This window comes from Labeo rohita, chromosome 21 (assembly GCF_022985175.1).
Source record: "Labeo rohita strain BAU-BD-2019 chromosome 21, IGBB_LRoh.1.0, whole genome shotgun sequence".
Lineage (NCBI taxonomy): Eukaryota > Metazoa > Chordata > Actinopteri > Cypriniformes > Cyprinidae > Labeo > Labeo rohita.
In genome coordinates, this window is record NC_066889.1 from 13257084 (window position 1) to 13277164 (window position 20081).

The 20081-nt window shown below is 35.3% G+C and overlaps 1 protein-coding gene across 1 annotated transcript in view; it reads right to left on the minus strand.

Moving 5' to 3' along the window:
* pcxa (pyruvate carboxylase a) overlaps window positions 1–19621 on the minus strand; it is a 180000-nt gene extending 160379 nt beyond the window's left edge. Inside the window, exons 1-7 of the mRNA XM_051094056.1 lie at window positions 19262–19621; window positions 12292–12433; window positions 10897–11081; window positions 7821–7986; window positions 4646–4791; window positions 4304–4421; window positions 692–843 (exon numbers count right to left, since the gene is read on the minus strand). Of these exons, the coding sequence (XP_050950013.1) occupies window positions 692–843; window positions 4304–4421; window positions 4646–4791; window positions 7821–7986; window positions 10897–11081; window positions 12292–12433 (909 nt within the window). The 5' untranslated portion in view covers window positions 19262–19621. The remainder of the gene's footprint in view (window positions 1–691; window positions 844–4303; window positions 4422–4645; window positions 4792–7820; window positions 7987–10896; window positions 11082–12291; window positions 12434–19261) is intronic.
* Between the last annotated feature and the right edge of the window lie 460 nt (window positions 19622–20081).

Sequence of the window (20081 nt, forward strand, 5' to 3'; positions counted from 1 at the left end):
AAGCTTTGTTACTCTTTTAAGGCAGATGTTACTGTTTTTTAACAGCTTGTATGCTGCAGCAAAAACAGACCATGTTTTTGGTCTTGGCATATGTTGATGCAGTGAAATGGATGAATGGGAAAGTTTGATTATGGTTGTCAGCAATCCAATGGCACAGCAGCGACACCTGCTGTCTACATCAAAGTACTGCATCAACAGGTACTGAAATAGATCTAAATTTAGTCACAGAATTTTGTTTTCTAAATTACTGCATCCTCACTGGCACAACCCTAAATAGACAGCAATGCAACTGATATGTTCAAGGCCCAGAAAGGTAGTGAGGACATTGTTAAAATAGTTCACGTGACGACAGTGGTTCAACCAAAAATTTCCTGTCTACGCTGGGTGTATGCAAAAATATCTTAATTTGTGTTCCGAAGATGAACGAACGTCTTACGGGTTTGAGAGTGAGTAATTAAGAATGACAGAATTTTCATTTTTGGGTGGACTATCCCTTTAAAAATGCTAGTCAGTGAGATTCTGTGGTAATTTTATGCTGTTTAACTTCCTTTAGCATCCATTTGAAACTCAAGTGTTTGAGCAGTAGTTTATCCATACATTCTTTTCCAGTCATAAACTTTTGTAAATCTGCCTCTGCATAGGTTTTGGAGGAAAGCCAATGCTGCCATCTGTCAGATGTTTTCACTTGTACCTGTCGAGCGAGGTTGACGGAGTCAGCAGTGAGTCTGTCTCTGAGGTGCGGGTCCAGCTGTGTGGCCGGTGCGATCTCCACCACCTTCTGGTGTCTCCTCTGGATAGAGCAGTCCCTCTCGTACAAGTGAATGACATTGCCGTATTTATCGCCTACACACAATGGACCGATCAACTCATTGAGCATTACACAGAAGTCTTAAACCCATCTGGCACTGTAAACAAACCCATCTGCTAGTATCTCTCCCAAATATAATAACAAACACAATCATATAACTGATCAATAAACACTATGCAAATTAGCAGGCAACAGAGATCTGCACCATTCTGTTCACTGTTGAGAACAGTGTGCTCTGTGCAAATATCCAAATATGTTTTAATTAACTGCCAGACAATGTATTTATTTCCGACAAATATCTCATTCGCTTTTGGGGGTTTTGAGAGCTTGTTCAGCAACAATGTCTGGGAACAGATCTGAATTAAAAATCTTTACTTACTCATCCTTATGTCTTTCCAAACCTGAGTGAGTTTTTTTTTTCTCCATGGGACACAAAAGGAGAAATCTAAAAGTCTTTGTTCCTCTTTTTTTTTTTTTTTCAAGCAATTACAATAAATTAGAACGGAAGCTTCTAAAGCATCATAAAAATAAAAAAACTCAATATATGACTTGTCTTATATGTTTTTTTCTTCTGAAGTCGTATAATAGCTTTATGAAATATTATTCATTGGATATCTTGACATTCAAACCTTGCTATCATTGCTTGTTCATGGGAAAAGTATCAATTTATACAATCGATTTATACTGTTGAATCTGTTGATTCATGAGAGAGAAAGTGGTTTATAAACATGGATATTTTCAACAAATTTCTAAATGATTCATTCATAATTTGGACTGATCAGGTAAACCTACTCATTTATATGCAAATTAATAATCCATTTGTAATCAAGTTGATAGCTCAATCAGACTGAAAAGCCTTTACGTAAACACTTCTAATTTGATTGAGCTCAATCTGAATGAGAATTTGAGTAGTGTAGATCTTTAACAAGGTGTTTGACAGCAAGATTTTAGCTATGTAATCATTAATTCAAAAATACCATGCACACATGTGCAGTGGTGTGAAGATAATGTTTTTATATGCCTTAACGCCAAAGTATACTTCTGTTATTGCATATATGCAATGAGCCGTGCACATATGGAACGCCAGATGGGTCATAATTTGCTATTAATCAAACGCCTGGAGCCAGTCGCATAAATATAGACACTATGTTAAGACTGCGTCTTAAAAGAGTCATCGGATGCCAAGTTCACTTTTACAAGTTGTTTGAACATAAATGTGTGTTGGCAGTGTGTGTACACAAACACCCTATAATGATAAAAATCCACCCAGTGATCCAGCTTTACTTACAGCAGATGTGAGTATAAGGGTTTTTTTTATGAATCTTTGCAATCGCCTTTCCTAATAATGTGCTAGTTAGCAAGTTTCATGGCCAAACGCGGCTAAATGTGGCTAAAGTAAACAGGCTCATCACTCCACAGAGAGAAGAGAGGGGCGGGGCGAGCACAGCTCATTAACATCTAAAGCAACAAAGACCAGAACAGGTTGATTTTTGCAGAGCTGATTTTGACATGGTAAAAAGGGTGTTTTTTTACACTACCATTGAGAAATATTAACCAAAGCATGTTACAGACTTTTCATTAAGACCCTAAAGAATCATATAAACTTGTGGAAAATGGCCATCCAATGACCCCTTTAAGAACTAGTTTGACCAACTAGCAGTTAGCCAAGAGATAACCAGCCTCACTTTTCTGATTAAAATTAGGCCAATCTAAACAGTTAAGACCAGTCTAGAAGACTTTAAACAGTTAAGACCAGTCTAGAAGAAAACAAATTAGATTAGCTAACTTTTTAAGACTAGTCTAAGTTGTTTATGCAACCAGCCCCTTGTGTTCTATAGGTTAATGGCGAATTATGACCCATTTGGTGTTCCATAATGGTGCAAATTTTGTTTCCTTTTCGATCAATAAATGAATGGGAAGAGAGTATTTAAACGATTCATGCAATGCACTTTTCAATTCACTGGTATTTGCATTATTATTTAACGGCCCAAAAAAAGCATGTCTTAAAGCAGGTTCGTTTTTTTTTTACCGAGAACCATTACACCCCTAATGCGTATGCTCGCTTATGTTGAAAAAAATTTAAGAAGTTCACTTCCAGAACAAAAATGTACAGATAATTTACTCACCTCCTTATCATCCGAGATGTTCATGTCTTTTTTTAATCAGTCGATAAGAAATTATATTTCTTGAGGAAAACATTTCAGGAATGTTTTCCATATAATGGACTTCAATGGTCCCCCAAAGTTTAAACTTCCAATTTAAATGCAGCTTCAAATGGCTCTAAATGATCCCAGCCGAGGAAAAAGGGTCTTATCTTATCTCATTTTCAAATTTCAAATTTTAAATTTCAAATTGACAATTTATATACTTTTTAACTTCAAATGCACATCTTGTCTCGTCCCTACAATGCGCATGTTAGTCTGTGTGATCCGGGTCAATACAGTTAGGGTATGTCGGAAAAACACCCGTCTCGTTTTCTTCTTTAACGTCAAACATCGTTGTTTTACCTTTTTTTTGTAAAGGGCATTTGATATTCTTTGCATGTCCACTTTGTAAACACTGGGTTGGTACTTCTGCAGTGATGTAGGATGATTTTAAAGTTGGGGAAGAAAATGAGATGGGAGTTTTGCGACATACCCTAACTGTATCGACCAGGGGAAAAAAACGAGACAACCGTTTAAAGCTGAAAGGTATATAAATTGTTCATTTGTTTCAAAAATGACAAATCATTTTGTTAGATAAGACCCTTTTTCCTCGGCTGGTATTTTTTAGAATCATTTGAAGCTGCATTTTGGAAGTTCACACTTGGGGGCACCATTAAAGTCCATTATATGGAAATAATTCCTGAATCCTGAAGAAACAATTTCTTATTGACTGAAGAAAGAAAGACATGAACATTTTGGACAAGGGGTGAGTAAATTATCTGTACTTTTTTTTTCTGGAAGTGAACTACTCTTAAGTATACTTGGGCTATTACGAATATTCATGTTTATTTATCTTTCAAACTGATCTGGAGACAAAATCTGTTAGATTTTTGCTTAAAAAAAAGCAACTTGGCACTGCAGATGCCCAAAAATCAGATTGGATTCATTCAGACAGACAAAAATTGGTGAATGTAAATATACCTACTGACTCAATGATCCAGTCAGTGTTCAACAGCCCACGAAAGGGGATTCTAAGTGAGTAATGACTTAAATTTCGGTCTGTCCACAAACAAAGCTACTACACAGCTTCAAATGACTGTAGCAAACAAGTCATGTGGGACAGACTTTTTTACAGTGCTTTTGAATCCTTTTGACAATAAAACACTTCAGACCAAAGAGCAACGGATTTCCTTTTGTGTTCCACAGAAGCCATTATGTATTACAGGTTTGTAATGTAATAAAGGTGTTCATTTCTGGTTGAACCATTTCTTTAATATTAGAATATTAGAAATCTGCAGTTCCTGACCAGAGATTGACCTAACACAAACCAATACTGAGAAAACTGACTTACCCAGGATCTGCACTTCAATGTGTCTGGGTTTCTCAATGAACTTTTCCACAAACAGAGCTCCATTGCCAAAGGCTGCCAGGGCCTCGGAGTACGCACGTTGATAGTTCTCCTCTAGTTCCTGATCACACACAAAGTCATAGGGTCACCCGGTGCAAATACCCAGCACATCTATTCATACAGCACAAGTAACTCAAGAGCAAACAAATCTAAAGTGCACACAAGGGCCTCACTTTTGCGTTCATTTAAACATGTCAAAGCTCACGACTGGCTCTCAGAAGGAATGGAGCGAAGATTAAACGTGTTCCAATCCTTTACAAATTATTTTATTCTCAGACCTAGTACCTCATACTCCCTGACGACTCGCATTCCACGGCCTCCACCACCATACGCAGCCTTGAAGATAATAGGGAAGCCATAGCTGTTGGAGAATTCTTGAGCTTCCTGCAAAGACGAGATGGGAGCATCTGTTCCGGGTACCACCGGCACACCTGCAGGATGACAAAGACACATCTGTTGTGTTTGTTTTTTAAAGGGAGGACATGCACCGTAGTAATACCATGAAAATCTTTGATGTGCCATGTAGATATTATGACGCAATACCAGTTTAGTAGACAAATTTAAAGGGACAGTTCACCGAAAAATGAAAATTCTCTTGTGTTCAGAAACTTAGGTTTGAAACAACACGTTTGAGTGAGAGTCATTTGAGTTAATTATCCCTTTATGTTAACATTTTTTTTTTATTAATATAACAAAACACACTTCAGCTTTAATAGAGTGCCACAGTTTGGTTCAGGAAATAAAAATTACATTCATTTTCTCTATCGGGGGACTGATTTTTAAACTCTACTGACCTACTGTGAGCTACAAGGTTGATAATCAGTGGAATATGCATTGTTTGAAGCCCTCAGCTATTATTATTATTATTTCAAATTATTTTTTAAATTATTCATGCTTAACAGCAGCATTTCTGATGGAAAAACAACAGTCTCTTATGCTCAAATTTCCATTTATTTGATCAAAAATACAGAAAAAGTAATATTATAGAATATTATTGCAATTTAAAATAGCAAAAACAGTTTTCTATTTTAATCTATTTTAATTTCTGTGATGCAAAGCTGAATTTTCATCAGCCATTACTCCAGTCTCCAGTGTCACATGATCCTTCAGAAATCATTCTTATATGTTGATTTATTATTGATGTTGGAAACAGTTGTGATGCTTAATATTTTTTTGGAACCTGTGATACTCTTTTCAGGATTCTTTGATAATAAAGTTTTAAAAATATTTATTCAAAATATAAATCATTTCTAACAATCTAAGTCTTTACTATCACTTTTTATTAATTTAACACATCCTTGCTGGATGAAAAGTGTTAATTTCTTTCAAATAAAGAAAAAAAAGAAAAAAAAAAATGTACTGACTGCAACCTTTGAACTATAGTGTATACTGTTACAAACGATTTCCATTTCAAATAAGTGCTGTTCTTTCTAACATTTTATTCAAAGAATCATGAAAAAAAAAAGGAAAGTAGCACAACTGTTTTCAACATTGATAATAAATCAGCATATTAGAATGATTTCTGAAGGACCATGTGACACTGAAGACTGGAGTAAGGATGCCGAAAATTCAGATTTGCATCACAGGAATAAATTATATTTATATTTAAATAGAAAACCACTATTTTAAATTGCAATAATATTTCGCAATATTACTGTTTTTCTGTATTTTTAATCAAATAAATGCAGCCTTGAGCAGAAAAGGCTTCTTAAAAAAAAAAAAAAAACAAACTGCTCCCAACTGATTGAACGACTGTGTGTGTGTGAATGTACATTTTATATAATTTTTGCATATTTTGCAATAAAAGTACATCTATAACAGTTTTATATATCTCACAATTCTGAGAAAACTCAAAATTATGAGTTTATATCTCACAATTCAGACTTTAGAACTCGCAATTCTGACTTTATTTCTTGCTATTGTGCGTTTATATCTCACAGTTCTGAGAAAATTCAAAATTATGAGTTGATATCTCACAATTCTGACTTTAGAACTCACAATTGTGAGTTTATATCTCGAAATTTGGAGAAAAAAGTCAAAATTATGAGTTTATATCTCACCATTCAGAGGAAAAAGTCAAAATTATGAGTTTATATCTCACCATTCAGAGAAAAATGTCAAAATTATGAGTTTATATCTCACAATTCTGACTTTAGAACTCGCAATTGTGAGTTTACATCTGCAATTCTGACTTTATTTTTTGCTACTGTGCGTTTATATCTCACAATTCTGAGGAAAAAGTCAAAATTATGAGTTTATATTTCACCATTCAGAGAAAAATGTCAAAATTATGAGTTTATATCTCAACATTCAGAGAAAAAGTCAAAATTATGAGTTTATATCTCACAATTCTGACTTTAGAACTCGCAATTCTGACTTTATTTCTTGCTATTGTGCGTTTATATCCCACAATTCTGAAAAAATTCAAAATTATGAGTTTATATCTCACAATTCTGACTTTAGAACTCACAATTGTGAGTTTATATCTCGAAATTTGGAGAAAAAAGTCAAAATTATGAGTTTATATCTCACCATTCAGAGGAAAAAGTCACAATTATGAGTTTATATCTTACAATTCTGACTTTAGAACTCACAATTGTGAGTTTATATCTCGAAATTCTGAGAAAAAAGTCAAAATTATGAGTTTATATCTCACCATTCAGAGGAAAAAGTCAAAATTATGAGTTTATGTCTCACAATTCTGAGAAAAGTCAAAATTATGAGTTTATATCTCACAATTCTGACTTTACAACTCACAATTGTGGGTTTATATCTTGAAATTCTGACTTTATTTCTTGCTATTGTGAGTTTATATCTCACAATTCTGAGAAAAGTCAAATTATGAGTTTATATCTCACAATTATGACTTTAGAACTCACAATTTTGAGTTTATATCTCGAAATTCTGAGAAAAAAGTCAAAATTTTGAATTTATATCTGACCATTCAGAGAAAAAGTCAAAATTATGAGTTTATATGTCACAATTCTGAGAAAAAAGTCAGAATTGTGAGTTTATACCTGAGATGTAAACTCACAATTGCAAGGAAAAAGGTCAGAATTGTGAGATAAAGTGTCGCAATTACTTTTTTTATTTTTTATTCAGTGGCGGAAACGTGCTTCTATAGATTATAGCTCTTTCCCTCAAAGTAATTCCCTCATTAGTAACAATCTTGTACCTTTGATTTAAGGCAAAAAAGGTTTGAAAATCTGACAAAAAGATAAAGTGTCTAATGTTGTGATTCATCTCATAGCTAGCTGGTTTGGTTCACAGCTTATAATTTCCTTTTTTTTTTAAGATTTTTTAAAAACCCCTCAGGGAAAAAATACTTCAGAAAGAACAGCCGCTGAACAAGTGTACGGGCTCTGATGCACTTGTTTCAGTGACACAACTCTTGATATAAAGCGGTAAGAGAGAAAACAGCAAGATGTTCCCGGAGGAGATCAGACGATGAATGCTCTACCTGCACTGATGGCAATGGAACGGGCCTCAACTTTGTCCCCCATCTTGCGCACCACATCTGGGGTTGGGCCGATAAAACGTACTCCAGCATCCACGCACGCCTGGGCAAAATCGGCACGTTCTGACAGGAAGCCGTAACCTGGGTGGATGGCATCCACATCATTCTCCTGTCAGGCACAGATAGCAAAACATCACCATTTGCCAGCACAATTGTTCTGTAACAATAAAATCCTGTAAAACCTATTCAGATGACAGCGATACTGTCACCTTATCATTTATTTATGAGAATGACAAGAGATGACACAAAAAGACAAAAGTTCAAAAGGTACAGTTTGGTACAGTACAGTTATTTTTCTTCTAAATAATACTTTTATTCTGTAAGGATGCATCTTATTGATCAATAGTGACAGTAAAGACATTTCTATTTCAAATAAATGCTGTTTTGTTGAACTTTCTATTCATCCAAAAAAAAAAATCCTTATGAAATGTTGTAGAAGCTCTTTCCATAAGCAGCTAAAAGAGTAGCGGCTCCAAGAATGCAGCCCAACTTCTCACACCGACTAAAATGTTATGTCTGTTGTCCTGCATTCACGGTTAGCCAATTTAGTTCTCTAAACAAGTCACGACAAGAGATTAGGAATGTTTCAGGTGCTTAACACAACATGGGACATTTTCTGAGACACATAAGGCATAGTGTTAAACTGGCAAGCTGTTAAAACCATTCATTTATTTGTTGGTTAAGCCATTGACTGACTGATTGTCAATTGATTGTTGTCTAAGGTATTTAATCAGAAAATGAGATGTGGGAGATGTGGCTGTCTGTGATTATTTTATGGCTAAACTACCATCTCGTCTTGACATCAGACTCTGAACCCTTTGTCGGAAGGTGTAATTATGTGCAATTACTGCTCTTTGCAGGCTTGTTTGTGCTCTATCTGTCCAATCACTGCAGGCTGTGTGTATATTTTACAGGTCACAAGATCCTCATCTGCTGTTTCACCACACAAACACTTTTAACAAAAGCTGCAGGTGTTAAAAACATGTGAATACATTGCTGCTTTTGAAATCCACAACAAACAGTTCTCACATAAAATTCTCACACTGAACCAGGACCAGTGTGAGAGTTTTGGGCCTGTTAATGAAACTGTCACCTGTTGTCTCACCACTAGATCTTACATTTGTATGCCTTGCACAACTTAAACATTTGGTTTTCTGTAACATCTGGTTGCCAGTTCTAATAAACTTACCTAGCTGGCTGACATAAACTACCAGTCAAAAGTTTTTGAACAGTAAGATTTCTAATGTTTTTTTAAAGAAGTCTCTTCTGCTCAATATTTAACAGTTGAGTACATTTTTTCAAGATTTCTTGATGAATAGAAAGATCCAAAGATCAGCATTTATCTGAAATAAAAAGCTTTTGTAACATTGTTCACTATATAATTTGAAAGCTTGGAGTCAGTATCATTTTTATTAAAGAATTAATAACTTTTATTTAGCTTTTATTTTGTAATAAGAGTGATAATAAAGACATTTATAATGTTATTTTAAATAATTGCTGTTCTTCTGAACTTTCTATTCATCAGAGAAACCTGAAAAAAATTTCTGCTCAGCTGTTTTTAATCATAATAATAATAATAATAATTATAATAAATGTTTTTTAGCAGCAAATCATAATATTAGAATTATTTCTAAAGGATAATGTGACTGGAGTAATGATGCTAAAAAAAATCATCTTTTTTAAAGAAACTTTTTTAAAAAACATTAAAAAAATCTTACCATCCAAAAACTTATGACTGGTAGTGTATGTGGATGACATTTTGTCAAACTGCAAAAAAAAAAAACTTCTAATAGATTTAGTAGCATCAATAAGAAATCAAACCATTTAATATTTTTTTGCTTTTTTGCTTTTAAATAGTTATGGTATTAGTAAAATTTCCAAATATTTCTGCAACTTTTCTTTGAAAAGAAAACAATATTAGATGAAAAACAAAAATTATTTGTTGTGTGTGTGTGTGTGTACATGTTTTTGCTACATTGTGGGGACCAAATGTCCCCACAAGGATAGTAAAACCTGAAATTTTTGACATTGTGGGGACCGGCTTGTGGTCCCCATGGGTACAAAAGCTTATAAATCATACAGAATGAGATTTTTTGAGAAAGTAAAAATGCAGAAAGTTTTCTGTAAGGGTTAGGTTTAGGGGTAGGGTTAGGGTAAGGGGATAGAAAATACAGTCTGGACAGTATACAAACCATTGCGCCTATGGAGAGTCCCCACAAAGATAATAAACCAGACATGTGTGTGTGTGTGTGTGTGTATGTGTGACTGTGCATGCATAACAACTGCATAATATTAATAAATATGTTTTTTTTTTAATTATTAAAAATAGATGTTAAATAATACACTACCGTTCAAAGATTTAAGGTTAGTAAGATTGAGAGGTTTTTTTTGCATTACATTGATCAAAAGTGAGAGCAAAGAAATTTATATTGTCACAAAGGATTTCTATTTTCAATAAATACTGTTCTTTTGAACTTTTTGTCTGTATATTAAAGCATCACTGTTTCCACAAAAATGTTAAGCAGCGCAACTATATAATAATAATAAATATTTCCTGAGCACCATATCAGCATATTAGAATTATTTCCAAAAGCATCATGTGACACTGAAGACTGAAGTAACGTCTGTTAATTATTATTATTTATTTATTTATTTTTTTTAAGTACAATTAAAATAGAAAAAAGTATTATAAATTGTAATTTTATTTCACAGTGTTACTTTTTTACTGTATTTTGGATAAGCAGCCTTAGTGACCATTAGAAAATTTCTGCGAAAACATTTTACAGAGCCCAGACTTCTGAATGATTGTGTAAATGTAAACAATACATTTTTAAATTAGAAATGTCAAAACATAATTGTAAATCTAGCATTACAAAATCTTTTTTAAAAAAAAGTAAACATATAATGTTTTGTGTTTGAGGCAAGTGAAAAATGTTGGCAGGGCAAGTAGAAAACTGAACTAATGTACAGAACATTTACAGCGTATCTTTACTGAACCCACTCAAGTGCAAAGTCTGACCTTGGCCACTTTGATGATGTCTGGTATATGTAGGTAGGCTGCTACAGGTGGCAGCCCCTTCCCAATGAGGTAAGCTTCATCTGCCTTTTGTCTGTGCATCTGACCCGTGTCCTGCTCCGAGTAGACGGCCACTGTGCGGATCCCCAGCTCTGTGCAGGCCCGGAACACCCTGATAGCAATCTCTCCTGCAAAAAGCATTTTATTACTACAATTCATCATGCCATGTATATGGCACTGTATATATACACAGTTAAGGTCAAAAGTTTACACACACCTTGCAGAATCTTCAAGATGTTAATTATTTTACCAAAATAAGAGGGATCATACAAAATGCATGTTATTTTTTATTTAGTACTGACCTGAATAAGACATTTCACATAAAAGACATTTACGTATGTTTAATGATAGTTGTTCACAAGTCCCTTGTTTGTCCTAACCAGTTAAACTGCCTGCTGTTCTTCAGAGAAATCCTTCAGGTCCCACAAATTCTTTGGTTAGTCAACATTTTGACTGTACAATGACTGATTTTGAAATCTACCTTTTCACACTGAGGACAACTGAGGGACTCACATGCAACTATTACAGAAGGTTTAAATGCTCACTGATGCTTCAGAAGGAAACACAATGCATTCAAATCTGGGCAATGAAAACTTTTTGAATTTGAAGATCAGGGTAAATTTAACTTATTTTGTCATCTGGGAAACATGTAAGTATCTTCTGTAGCTTCTGAAGGGCAATACTAAATAAAAAAAAAATATGATCTGTAGGCAAAATAAGAAAAATGTACACAAATTCAAAAGTTTTCACCCCCTGGCTCTTAATGCATAGTTCTTCCTTCTAAAGCATCAGTGAGTGTTTGAACCTTCTGTAATAGTTGCAAATGAGTCTCTCAGTTGTCCTCAGCGTCAAAAGATGGACCTCAAAATCATACAGTCATTGTCAAGATTTCAAACACACAAAAATGCTGAAAAAACAAAGAATTTGTGGGACCTGAAGGATTTTTCTGAAGAACAGCAAGCAGTTTAACGGTTCAGGACAAACAAGGGACTCATGAACTACTATCACTAAACAGTAATTAAGTACTAATTATTATTCAGTATTAAGAATCAAGTATATGTAAACTTTTGAACAAGGTAATTTTTATCAATTCAACTATTATTTTCTCTTGTGGACTATATGTAAACGTCTTTTATGTAAAATGTCTTATTCAGGTCAGTACTAAATAAAAAACGACATGCATTTTGTACGATCCAACATGTATTTAAACCTATGACCTCGACATATATTCATGTTGTTTGAAAAATATATATTAAAAATGTATAGTATGCACATCGTATATGCAGTACAGCATGCAGTACGCAGTATGTTCGTAGTCTATTCTGAACACTGACGCACCTCTGTTGGCCACCATGACCTTTTTGATGGGTTTGTACTCCACTGTCTGGGGTGCGGTATGGGCGGAGCGGGTCATACTCCACACCCTCCTGATGGCCAACAGCCCCAGGGCAGAGCGCTTTCCTCCCACCTGTAGCAGCATCTAGAAAGTGAAAGCAAAGATAGATGTGTTACAGTAAGCTAATTCTTTAGCCAGACGTAGCATTATCTACTGAGTGTTATCTGCATTTCTAAAGACCTAAAGTGATTAGTAGCCTTGCAGAGTTTCTCACAGGAGCTGAGCTACTGCTAATATGAAGATAACAAGAGTCAACACTCGAACTAAAGGGAAAATGAGGTCAGGGATAAGAAAGGATGAGAAAACAAGCTTGATATAGTACAACTGAGTGCTGCAAAATCTAATGACAAACAAATAAACCACCAACAAAAAACTGGCTTCACCATATGAGAACATACTCAAGACTGTCTTTAAAAAGAAATGCTGCATTTCTAGTGTATCCACATACCGCTGCAAAACATGACTAGAGTCAAGAGCCCACAGGCCCAAACTGAACAAAACAATATCATATTGCGATCATACTGCCTGTGGACAAAGCTTCAAAGGTCGAGACTGAACACCTGAAACAACAGCAGCACTGATAAAACTCAGTGGGAAACACTGAAGGATCAAACAAACGACGAGACCTCAGGAAACAAAGGCAGAACAGTCTATAAGACAATAAAAGGAGATGTAAATTAAAAACCTAATGAAAGAGCATGATTAAATCGAAACATAATGTGTGCTTAATCAGATACAAAGTAAAATAGCTCACTTGGCTAATCTACTACTATTCTATTGGACAACGTGGGCGTCCAGACAATAAGGAAGAGATTCTGCACTCAGACAGGTGTCACAAGGAAATCACTGCAAAAAAAATAATCACTGCATCTGTTTTGCACTAACTTGCATTCAGAGAAAAATACTAACTGCACAGAGAATTTCTTAGCCACTCTGAAAGACAACTAAAGTCCTTTAAAACAGCAAAACAATGTTAAAGGGACAGTTCACCCAAAAATGAATGACAAGGAAGAGAAGAAATTGTTGAATAAAATCATTGTTTTTGTTTTCTTTGCACACAAAAAGTATTCTCACAGCTTCATAAAGGTTGAACCACTGATGTCACATAAGGGCCTTGAGGGCCTTGAACGTGGTAGTTATGTTGCTGTCTATGCAGGGTCAGAGAGCTCTCGGATTTAATCAAAAACATCTTAATTTGTGTTCCGAAGATGAACGAAGGTCTTACGGATTTGGAACGACATGAGGGTGAGTAATTAATGACAGAACGATCCCTTTAAACTCATATAATAGAATGCAAATAAAAAAGCTAAATATGTGACCCTGTACCACAAAACCAGTCAGATTTCATCATCTGAAAGCTGAATAAATAAGCTTTCCATTGATGTAGGGTTTGTTAGGATAGGAAAATATTTGGCAGAGATATAACTATTTGAATATCTGGAATCTGAAAAATCTAAATATTGAGAAAATCACCTTTAAAGTTGTCCAAATGAAGTTCTTAGCAATGCATATTACTAAAATTAGGTTTTGATATATTTATGGTGGGAACTTTATCTAAAAAACACAATAAGATCAATAAGACGCATTTAGGAAATACGTGTGGATTAAATGTGATGTTTGTTTTATCAACTGTTTGGACTCTCGTTCCGACGGCACCCATTCACTGCAGAGGATCCACTGGTGAGCCCAATCTGTTTTGATGAAGAAACAAACCGATCTAAATCTAGGATGGCCTGAGGTTGAGTACATTTTCAGCACGTTTTCATTTTTGGGTGAACTATTCCTTTAACATTGTTACTAGATGATCTAAATTGTGACCCGGGACCACAAAACCAGTCATAAGGGTCAATTTTGAGTTTTTGAGATTTATCATCTGAATAAATATGCTTTCCGTTGATGTATGGTTTGTCAGGATAGAACAATATTTGGCCAAGATACAACTATTTGAAAATGTGCAATCTGCAATCAAAATATTGATATTCAAAATCGCCTTTAAAGTTGTCCAACTGAAATTCTAAGCAAAGCATATTACTAATCAAAAATTAAGTTTTGACATTTTGACGGTCGGAAATTCACAAAATATCTTCATGGAACATGATCTTTACTTAATATCCTGATAATTTTTGGCATGAAAGAAAAATCGATAATTTTGACTATAAAATGTATTGTTGGCTATTGCTACAAATATACCCATGCTACTTAAGACCGGTATTGTGGTCCAGGGTCACAATTACAAAACTGAAAATGTACATTCAAATATCTAACATAACCAAATACTAATGTTGTAACAATATAGCATGCATTTCTTAAATAACATTTGACCCAATGTTCATACTTCATTTCATCTAATAAACATACATTTTTGATTTCTCCATGCATCCCATGTCGTGTTAATAATTGCTTACTTTCTAAACTATGCAGCCCATGCTGATACTATTAAATTTGCACGCTTAGGAACACGGTGTTTACTTTTTTTATTTATTTATTTTAAGTAAACCATCCTGGTACTGTGACGGGTCAAATGGCATCCAATGCACTGACGCAAAACCAGTTGAAAAATCAATGTTTTAAATCAATTCATTTTAAAAAAAGCACATTTGCTCAGTGAACGCATCTAGTTCATATTTGCCGACTTCCTAAAGAAAACATACATTTGATAACTAAGGTGATATTGCAAAAATGTGCTCAAAGGTCTGCCTACTTCAGAAAAAAAGGTATTTGCACAGCATATGGATGAAAGGATGAAAGGACAGAGAAAAAAAAAACCTAAAGAAATAACGTACATTTATATGAAATCTGCAATCAAAAAGCCCAAAAGCTAAGGCTAACTTCCTATGGGTGCATATTTGACTTCAACTTCGACACTCTGTGGTTACAAAGTGGTTTGACTGTTCCTTATACTTGTCTTCTCCTAAATAAAGGACATCCCTCTGCCAAAATCACAACAATACAGCGACTGTGTCCTGGCTGAGAAAGAGAACATGACACTGATACATGAGCTCTCCAGCGGAGACAAACTGAAGCTGCTGTAAACAATAGTTTAGGACAGTATGGAGATGGGACAATGTATTGGATGACATTCTGCATGTGTAATGGGGCATGTAAAACAGTGAGGGGTGAGTTGGTGTGATTTGGTAGCAAAATGATCATATCGTTCTGACTGGATGGAAGCAGATGGCTTTGAGCAGTTACCAAACCATTCACATGAAACCTTTTATCCAAAGTATGTTGGCACAGCCTGTGTCCTCTGGACTAAAAAAGAATTGTACTCGGTTCAAAAGAAAACCTTAATAATGCACAGAGATCCACTTACAAACTCACTCACAGCCCGATTTATGCTGTGAGAACACAAGGCCATTTATTTGCATGTACAATAGAGAAAAAACAACTGCCTCTTTTCATATTAAAGCTACTAAACCATCATTACCCCTTAAAGCAAAGATAAAGTGGAATAACTTGCATATTACATGCAAACAAAGGACGAATTCAACGTTTAAACTTGCATCTGATGCTCAAACCAATTAAAAAATGCACCACAAACCATATCTTTTATAACAGTACAAGATAGATAGATAGATAGTGCTTTTGGCACTTCATAGGTTGCCACCACGTGGCTGATGCTGACTCAGATATATCCCATAGTTCAAGAGTCATCAGGTTTCTTGAGATCTCCATAAGTGTCATATTATCAGACACCTGCTGCTTTTCATAAAGCATGTTCAGTGTTATGTTACTGTGTTTAATATATAACAAAAATCAGTGTCAGGGGTGATTCTCTGACTATGATAATGTGACCAAGAATAAATCCAAGAATTTACAACTTCATATTTTATTGCAGTGACAACAGCACAGCTGTAAAACCGCAGCGGACCTTTCTGAATTAAGAACGAAATGTTTATGGACATCAAGATTATTTACATAAGAGAAACTGTTTATCCTTGTGTAAATGTAAATGTGTGCCAGTATTTTTTTAAGGCATTTAAATCACCCTTCTGACTTAACCAGATCATTTTAAATAGACCGTCTGTGTGACAGAGTAATGTTTTAATGTTTGTTTTTAATAAATCTCAATTTGAAACTCTCAATTATGAATAATTTTAGAAAAGTGGATGGGAGGGGATGTTTAAAATACATTTTGAACAGTCAGACTGCTGAAGCCAACACTCAACATGGACATACCATACATACAAGCTCCACAACAATCTTTTATTAAAGAGATATGGTTTATTCTATTTTTAAAAAGACTAAAAATATTCACCCAACTTCCTCCTGCATGCCATTCAATTGACCAACGCAACTCTTTTATAAGAAGATAAAGACTTCCCAAATTTTGTAAGGTTTATTACATAAATAAAGGCTTGTGGTTGATGTGTCAATAAAAGAACTCCAAACCAAATAAAAAACAGATGCTTAGGCATAAGCTTTGCATGTTGTTTCTTGAACGAGCTGGTAACAATCCAAGGTAAGATTAAAACAGGGCCTTCTTTAACAGGCGTGTTTAGACACTTCTGACTGAGGGGGAATCATAACTGACAAGTCTGACAATAGGAATTGTTTTCATTCCCAAGTTAAGCTTCAAGCTTCAAAACACTTCTTGCACGGGTCAGAAAATCAAATTCTTGTATTTTTAATAGAATAATATTACAAAAGAAGGTGAATTCGTAATACAAGTTCAAATGCACAACCTTAAAGGAGAAGTCCACCTCCAGAACAACAATTTACAAATAATTTACTCACCCCCTTGTCATCCAAGATGTTCATGTCTTTCTGTCTTCAGTTGTAAATAAATTATGGTTTTTGAGGAAGGCATTTCAGGATTTTTTGAACTTCCAAAATGTAGTTTAAATGCAGCTTCAAAGGGCTCTAAACGATCCCAGCCGAGGAAGAAGGGTCTTAACTAGCGAAACGATCGGCCAATTTTTTTTTTTTTTTTTTTTTTTTTTTATGAAAATTTGTATACTTTTTAAGCACAAACGCTCGTGTAGCACAGGCTCTGGGATGTGCGTTCACGACACTATGTACTACTGAATCACGTCGAAATGTCACGCAAAACTACAGACCCAGTGTTTACAAAGCGAACGCGCAAAGACTAACAAAGTGCAAGTAAGTAAAACGCTGTTTACAAACAAAAAGCTACAGCGATGTCGGACGATTTTGAAGTTGTAGGAGAAAACAAGATGGAGATTTGTGCCATTCTCTACCTTTTTGAGCCAGAGTACACAGAGGATAAACGTGATTCGTAGTAGTGATGGGAAGTTCGGATCATTTTACCAACTCGGACCTCTGAGTCTCGTTCAGCAAAATCTTTTTGAGTCATTTCGTTCATTTTAGCAAAATATAATTAAAATATTACGTGTTACTTCCCTAACTCATCTACTGCTTACACAAACGTTGATCACACCACAAACAAGACAAAACTGTAATGCTATAAGAAACAGAAAAGATTAATTCATTGTTTACCTGAGTCTTTAGTCTATGATTAGCTCACCTCACCTCTTATCTGACAAGTTTTCGGGTTTGAGTCGTTCGTTCATCACGTGACAGTCCTATAAGATGAACGAACGACTCAAAAAACCTGAAGACTCGAACAGGTGAACTAATTCCAGTACAGAACCTAATAGGATGTTGCGCATACGTGACTGAACGAATCACTCCCCGAGACAACTCGTTCTTCCCGAGTCACATTAAAGATCCGTTCAAAATGAACGAATCATTCAGGAACGCGCATCCCAGAGCCTGTGCTACACGAGCTTTTGTGCTTAAAAAGTATACAAATTTTTATTTTTCAAAAAAAAATGACAGATCGTTTCGCTACATAAGACCGTTCGTCCTCAGCTGGGACCATTTAGAGCCTTTTGAAGCTGCATTTAAACTACATTTTGGAAGTTCAAAATCGGGGGCACAATTGACTGAGACAGAAAACAGAAGACAGAAAGACATGAACATCTTGGATGACAAGGGGGTGAGTAAATTATTTGTAAATTGTTGTTCTGGAAGTGGAGTGGGAGTGGAAACTCACTGTTGCTGTTTAACACCGAGTATCTTTGCTTTGCTTCCATATAGTGTACATATTAGTATTATCATAATCCTACATGTAATCCTAAATGATCATATGTGTTTTGTTGAGGGTGGGCTAATTACATAACATGCCGGTGCCCATGAGAGGGCGACCCGCTCCATGTGCCAAAAATCAGGTTACTGATTTCTAAGCCATAGCAAAATAAAATACCTAGTGCACTTTTAAACTATAAATTCGCTTGTTTTCAAGAATGACAAGACACCTGGATGACGTAGAGCACAAAATGACGCAACGTGTTCTAAACATTGACTGTGTCAAAGCAAACTGCACAAATACAAAGGTTTTAGGCATCATATGGGCATCCCCAGACAGTTTTGACACTGTCAAGCTTGGATTGGAATGGGCAGATGAACCTAAAACGCCTTCGACAGCTGCCAACTTGAACTTGAACTTGCTGCGTAATGAATAACCACTTTCCCATTAGAGAGCTGCTGGATTGCTTTTTGAACTGTCTTTCAGCCCCGAAGTGTTTCAGTTTGGCAATGTGGCAGGGAATAGTTTATAGGTCAATCAAGCGAGCTAAATCGACCAGGTTGTCCAATTTGATTCATTCATTTGGCACATGCGTTAGCAAACAGAGGAAAGCATGCCCTTTGGTCGCATACTGCACGACTTCAAAAACAAACTCTATGTTTTATAAATATTCACTGCAGAAGCCAGGACAGTCTGTTAATTGTAAATAATTGCACTTGTGATCAAGTTTTCACATCATGCTGCGGTTTATTAGAGCAGGAACTAACTATGCAATATAAGATAGCATTAAGACAGCAATGCCCAAAAAACGTGCATCATCTAAACTAATGAACGCATTAAATGCGAGAATGCAGTCTTACCTTCTTATTCTTGTCTCACAGCAGTTGCGTTCTGATGTCCAATCCTGTTCTTTGAAGATGGGAAGTTAAGACGTAAAAATCTCGGTGCGTAAATTCAATGAATATCGAGTGTACGTCGCAAGCGTAGATACGTAGTAACTAAACGTGTCTGGTTCGAGCTCACTTATTTACATCATCTGACAGTGTGTTATAACGTGTAGATTTCCTACTGGTTGTTGAAATGATTACAGTTGTACACCGTGGTGTGTGTTCAAATCGTATGAGTTCGCTTGTCCTGTTCCAAATCACTTAACACTCGGTTTAGTATTTGGCCCGTTCCAACATTTTTCGTGAATCAATAATCCACCCATCTGTGTGCTGCTAAACTATTGGTGTCTGCTCAGAAATAGGTGTTCCCGCCCACGCCTCACTTGTCATTGATGTGATTGGTTGCCGCTGAATTCGGCGGTACCTTATTTGTTCTGCGTCACGTCAGTCAGCAATAACTCTGTACACGTACCGCTATTGGACAGTTGGGGAAACCATACAGTACTTGGGAGTTGTAGTCTCACGGCGGGACAGAACTACAAAATGATAGTAGACTTAGAGTTACTCAAAGTTGTTTCTAATTTTACACATCCCGAAGTTATGAAAAATCTCTAGTCAAAAGTTTTTTATTTTAGTGTTTTTTTTTTAAGTTTTTTCTGCTCACCAAGCCTGTATTTATTTGATTGAAAATACAGCAAAATCAGTAATCTTGTGAAATATTTTCTATATTTAAAACACCTGCTTTCTCTTTGAATATATTTTAAAACGTAATTTATTCTTGTGATCGAAGCTA